Raw genomic sequence first — 6,569 nt, forward strand, 5'->3', positions numbered from 1 at the left:
CTCTCTAATACGATTAGTAACATATAAACTTAACACTGTTGTGTTATATAAGTAGATGGAAGGTTTTTTTTTTATGAAGAAATTAGAATTTTTTTATTTTATGTATCATTTTGATAAAAAAAAATAAATTTTAAGGTTTAAATCAATAGAAGTTATATTTTAACTCGAATATAAAATGATTTACTTTCAGTTTTTATACTAAATTTTTCTTCAAATCCTAACTAGTCCAAATATTCTTTTAAAATTTTCTTTCATGCGATCTTATTTTTTAATCCCTGTAGCATGTGTTTTTTAATTATTAAATCTTTATAAAAATGGCCTTTTCCTCTCATAAGTATTCTTATTAGAAAGTTTTTTCATAAAGTATTTAAACATAGTTAATATACTAGTATGAATATATTATCCATTAAAGTTTCATTATAATTCAAGAACTTTTAAATCTAAAACCCACTAGCTTGTTAATTTAAAACCAAGAAATGCATAATAAAGAAGTATTTGTTTCTGACATTTTCAACTCTATTCCTATTTTCTCATTTTGACAACTCTACCTTTGAAACTTTCTTGCTTGCTTTGACTTGGAAAAGCGAACGAAGACAAAGGGCGAAGAAATTAAGCTGTGCTAACATTGAAGTTCCATTAGAATTCGATATCCTTTTTACATCTAAGATCTAATTGCTGCTTGATATATTAATTTAAAACCAAGAAATATATAATAAAGAAGTAATTGTGTTTCTCATATTCAACTCTATTCCATTTTCTCATTTTGACGACAAGAGTTTCCTTTAATTTTCTTTTCATTCAAATAACTCTACCTTTTGAAACTTTCTTGCTTTCTAGACTTGGAACAGCGAATGAAAACAAAGGGCGTAGAAATTGTGCCGTACAAGTATAGTAACTACTTAAATCTTGCTGCTCTGTGTTCAATACAGCACAACTGGTAAACCATAATTCATATCTGAAAAATCCTAATGGGTGGTTACTTTGTCAAAATCTTGTTTGCATTGTTAGTGTGCTTTTTGCATACTGAAATATCCATTCTTGGATTGAACTCTACATCGGAGATCTCACGTGTGAAATGCATTGAAAGTGAGAGACAAGCCCTCCTCAACTTCAAACGTGGCCTTGTAAATGACTCTGGCATGCTCTCTACATGGAGGGATGATGAAAATAACAGAGATTGTTGCAAATGGAAAGGCCTTCAATGCAATAATGAAACAGGTCACGTCTACATGCTTGATCTTCATGGTCACTACCCACAACGTTTGTCAGGTCTAATCAATATTTCTTCATTGATTGACTTGCAAAATATTGAATATTTGAATCTTAGCAATAATGATTTTGAAGGGAGTTACATCCCAAAATTTATGGGCTCGTTCACCAACTTAAAATATCTTGATCTATCATGGTCGAGGTTTGGTGGGAGAATTCCTTATGAATTGGGGAATCTCTCAAAGTTGGAGTATCTTGATCTTAAATGGAATTCTCTTGATGGAGCAATACCTTCTCAACTAGGGAAGCTTACAAGTTTACAGCATCTAGATCTAAGCCTAAATTCTCTTAGTGGAGAAATCCCTTCTGAAGTAGGGGTGCTTACAAGCTTACAGCATCTAGATCTAAGTGGAAATTATCTTCGCGGAGAAATCCCTTCTGAAGTAGAGAAGCTTACAAGCTTACGACACTTAGATCTAAGCTTCAATTCTTTTCGTGGAGAAATCCATTCTGAAGTAGGGATGCTTACAAGCTTGCAACATCTAGATCTGAGAGGAAATTCTCTTCTTGGAGAAATCCCTTCTGAAGTAGGGAAGCTTACAGCCTTACGATATCTAGATCTAAGTTATAATGTGGCTATTCATGGAGAGATCCCTTATCACTTTAAAAACCTCTCACAACTGCAATATCTTTGTCTTGGAGGACTTAATCTTTCCGGGCCAATACCTTTCCGGGTTGGGAATCTTCCTATCTTGCATACTCTTAGACTTGAAGGCAATTTTGATCTTAAAATTAACGATGCACAGTGGCTATCTTCTCTCTCTTTTTTAACAACTCTTGGCCTGACATCATTGCATAATCTTGGCTCCTCTCGTTACTGGCAACAAATGATCGGTGAGCTTATAACAAACTTGAGAGAGTTGAGTCTAGTTGATTGTAATCTCACTGATGAAAGTGTTGTGCTATCTGCTTCCCTTCAAAATTCTTCATCTCCTCTTGTGACCCTTAACCTTAATGATAACTCGTTAGAAGGTCCAATACCTAATCTTTCAAATTTTACATCTTTGAGGACATTACATCTTTCCAATAATCGGTTAACTGGAGAAATACCTAAAAGCATTGGGTTGCTACATGAGTTGGAGTCTCTTCACCTACAGGATAATTACTTCGAGGGTGATATCAATGAATGGCATCCCACAAATTTGTCCAAATTGGAGGAGTTAGACTTAACAGACAACTCGTTGTCTCTAAAGTTTGGTACTACATGGGTTCCACCTTTCCAATTATATAATTTGGGACTAGCTTCTTGCAAGTTGGGTCCTAGTTTCCCAAGTTGGCTCCAAAATCAAAGTCACTTGGTCTTTCTAGATATCTCTGATGCTGGGATTGATGACTTTGTGCCAGACTGGTTTTGGAACAAGTTACAGTCTATGAGTTTGATGAATATGTCTTACAACAGTCTCAAAGGTACAATTCCGAATTTACCGATCAAGCTTACTGATGACAATAAACTTATAGTTCTAAATTCAAATCAACTTGAAGGTGAAATTCCTGCTTTTTTATCCCACGCTTATGCATTAGATTTTTCCAACAATAAGATTTCAGGCTTAAACACATTCTTGTGTGGAAAAAGAGCAAGTACAAACCTACACACTTTGGACTTATCAAGTAATCGAATAATGGGACAACTGCCCAACTGTTGGGAACATCTAAATACATTAGAATTTCTTGATCTGAGCAATAATAAATTGTCAGGCAAGATTCCACAGTCCATGGGTACACTTGTTAATTTGGAAGCTTTGGTCTTAAGACACAACAATTTTATTGGAGACCTACCATTCACCTTGAAGAACTGCACTCGTTTAGATATACTAGACTTGAGTGAAAATTTGTTGTCTGGTCCAATACCGTCATGGATTGGACAAAGTTTACAACAATTACAAATCTTGAGCTTGCGTGTAAACCACTTTAATGGAAGTGTTCCTGTTCATCTCTGTTATTTGAGGCAAATTCATATCTTGGATCTTTCAAGAAATAACTTGTCAAAAGGAATTCCAACTTGTCTAAGGAACTTTACTGCGATGATGGAAAGCAGAGTAATCACAAGTCAAATTGTAAGGGGGCGAAGAATATCATCTAGATCAATCTCCCCTCTCATTTATGACTCTAATGTGTTATTGATGTGGAAAGGTCAGGATCATATGTATTGGAATCCAGAGAATCTTCTAAAGAGCATTGATCTCTCAAGTAATCATTTAACAGGTGAAGTACCAAAAGAGCTTGGATATTTACTTGGATTGGTATCTTTGAATTTATCAAGAAACAACTTACATGGACAAATTCCTTCTGAGATTGGGAATTTAAATTCGTTAGAATTTCTTGACTTATCAAGAAATCATATCTCCGGAAAAATTCCATCTACTCTTTCCAAAATTGACCGTCTTGCTGTCTTAGACTTATCAAACAACGATCTCAATGGAAGAATCCCTTGGGGAAGACAGTTGCAAACCTTTGATGGCTCTAGTTTTGAAGGAAATACGAATCTTTGTGGTCAACAACTTAACAAAAGTTGTCCTGGAGATAAGCCAATAGGGACGCCTGAAGGAGAAGCAGTTGCTGGTGAAGATGAAGATTCAATATTCTATGGAGCATTATATATGAGCTTGGGCCTAGGATTCTTCGCAGGCTTTTGGGGCTTATTAGGGCCAATACTACTTTGGCAACCATGGAGAATTGCTTACCTGAAATTCTTGAACAGACTCACAGACTATATACTTCTAATGGTGGAAGTGAACATGGCCAAGTGCCATATGTGGTTCAAAGGCTAGTAGGTACGTAATTCCAATAAGTTCACCCTTTGGAATTTCAGAGTGTTTACTAATAGTTACTTTCCTTCTGTTTCTTTAATTTGTGCCTTCACTAATAGTAGTTACTTTATCGAAAAAGATTATTACTATTTTTCTTCTTGTTAAAGAAATTGTTTAGATGCTGGTGCATGTTCTCTGTTTAGAGATTTTTTTTTCAATGATATGTCTAATGTTTGAAGTTTAAACCTCATGAAAAAATGCTTACTGCTATGCACATTTGTGTACTTGAATGGCTATATAGCTAGATTTCCACTTCATTTAATCTACTACGAAAACTCGTTGTCTAATTCTTCTCCATTTCCATTAATATATGTAATCTGATATGTAGCACGGAATTTGCAGTTTATGGCGTATTAGCTTCAAAATTTCAATCCGGGATGAAAGCTTCATGAATAGCTGAATGTGTACGATATGTACTATGTAGTATTGATGTTTGCTATGCAATGCAAAATAAGTGTTTGGAAAAACCTATTGATTTTGATTGTCTTTTTATTGTATAATCTCTTTTCAAGAATGCGAGATATCAAAATAATGTTTCTTGATCAGGCTAGTATGTCCGACTACTTATTTAAGCCAGCAAAATTTAAATACTCGCTTTACAACCTACAAAATAATGATTATAATTACATTAGCATTTCTCTTTAATTACACTGATTTGTTGGTAATTGAATAATTAAAAATGCTTTTGTTTTTATCATCAAAGTGTTCAGTGCAAATTAGAATATTATTACATCAACATGCTGGTGTCATAGCTGTCTATTGAGGTTCTCCTCGTCCTCTAAGGCTCTACCTTGATTCAGCTATACTTCTTATCAACAAAGGTGTGCAAATGAAGTTGGTCTAACATCCAGCTATCTTCACTTCATTTTATTTCTTGTCCAACCATTTTTAAGGTCTAATATCAAAGAGCTTATGAATTTTACGCATATTGTTACAGAAACTTTTGTCATACTATCCTTAGCTCCAAATAAAGAAAAAAAAAAGCTTTCTGTCATATATGATTCTTATTTTGTGGAAACAAAATATTGCTCTTTCCGGGAGGTTTACTTGCACTGGGAAAAATATAACAAAAAGAGTCAGCTCTAAAACATGATGTTAAAATTATGCAATTAAAGTGCTTGGCATCTACGTGATAGCCATTTCCAGAATATTTATTGATAAGACATGCAGAGTAGATTGGAAAAAGAGCATACAAAATCATCTTGATAACTGAATTTATTATTCACATGTAGATATCATAACCATTGTCTGTAACTGAGCAGATAAGAATTTTTTCTCTTTTAAATATAAAGAAGTCATCTCGTTTGAGTTAAAAACCAAGACAAGTTCAGAGAAGCGAAAATATAAAATAAAAACAGAAGTTGTAAAACATATAAGACATCACCGAAACTACTAGAACCCTCTAGAACAATATTTGATTGGACCTAACAACGAAATGTCACATCATGAACTTTTCAGCTGAATTTGAATAAAACAGAGCACCAAATCCTATTACTATAGAGCACACCTAAATTTTAATTAACTTTTCTCCCTTAACTCACGTGGATCAGAATATGTTATCATAGATTAAAATAAGAGTTGCCAAATTGTCAACAATCAATCTTGTTATTATTGTGAGGAAGAAATTCTCAACACAATGTAAACTTTTGCCCTATTATTGAGAGGAAGAAATTCTCAACACAAAAAGGTACTAAATAAGCAAAAATAAATTACAATCCCGAGAATCAATAGCTAGGCATTGCTATTTTGATAAGAACAGCAATAGCATCCTCCAAACCTTTGTTATATGCTGCATATTACAAAATTCTAGCAGTCATTAATACCATTTTGCATTATGCACGCTATTTCGTTCCCATTGCTGTTGTGGAAGTACTTTTGCTTCAGACATGGAATGAAAATTGATCAGGAATTTTGTTTTTTTGTGCCATCGATTGAGTTTGTATAAGTGAGGACATGTTGATCTTCTGACCAATTTTGTTTTCGAAATTATAATAATTACTAGTTCGCTATCTAAATTCATGGGAAATTGAAAATTGATTCCCAGGAAACTGTATTCTTGTTGTACATTACACTTCTCAGGTGTTCTTAGAAGTCCTCTTCCTACTGGTAAGCCGTATCATATTCACTCTCCCCTGCATTCTGATTTTTACTTATAAATAAGTTAATGTCTAAGAGCAGGGTTGAATGAGCAACAAAAAGGGGCTCACATACAAGTCTAGATCCTGTTTGGTTTGTGAACTAAAACTATGTTTTGGTTTTGCCTATCTCTTATGCTATTAAAATTATTCTAGAATCCACCTACAGTTTTTTTATTCAAAAATAAGTGTTGGAACTCTAAGATATGATATCAAGTTTACTTATGTAATTTGTTTGGTGACCTATTGTGGAAAATTTCTCTAGTATTTACTCTCTTGGATTTTTCAAAAAATTTGATATCAGAGTCAATGGTTTGACTTAGTGACTAGCTTAGACGAGTAAGATGGCGTTGATGGA

The 6,569-nt window shown here is 33.8% G+C and overlaps 1 protein-coding gene across 1 annotated transcript; it reads left to right on the plus strand.

The window, feature by feature from the left end:
* Positions 1-763: 763 nt before the first annotated feature.
* LOC114404622 (receptor-like protein EIX1) lies at positions 764-4,600 on the plus strand. Its single transcript, XM_028367508.1, has 2 exons — positions 764-4,040; positions 4,419-4,600. The coding sequence occupies exon 1, from the start codon at positions 969-971 to the stop codon at positions 4,035-4,037; it is 3,069 nt and encodes a 1,022-aa protein (XP_028223309.1). The 5' UTR covers positions 764-968; the 3' UTR covers positions 4,038-4,040; positions 4,419-4,600.
* The last annotated feature ends 1,969 nt before the right edge of the window (positions 4,601-6,569 follow it).

The sequence above is a fragment of the Glycine soja genome, unplaced genomic scaffold (assembly GCF_004193775.1).
Source record: "Glycine soja cultivar W05 unplaced genomic scaffold, ASM419377v2 tig00104886_1_pilon, whole genome shotgun sequence".
In the NCBI taxonomy this organism is placed as follows: Eukaryota; Viridiplantae; Streptophyta; class Magnoliopsida; order Fabales; family Fabaceae; genus Glycine; species Glycine soja.

Excerpts from the sequence above, each read along its gene's own strand:
- LOC114404622 (XM_028367508.1), top strand. The coding sequence starts at position 969 with ATGGGTGGTTACTTTGTCAAAATCTTGTTTGCATTGTTAGTGTGCTTT.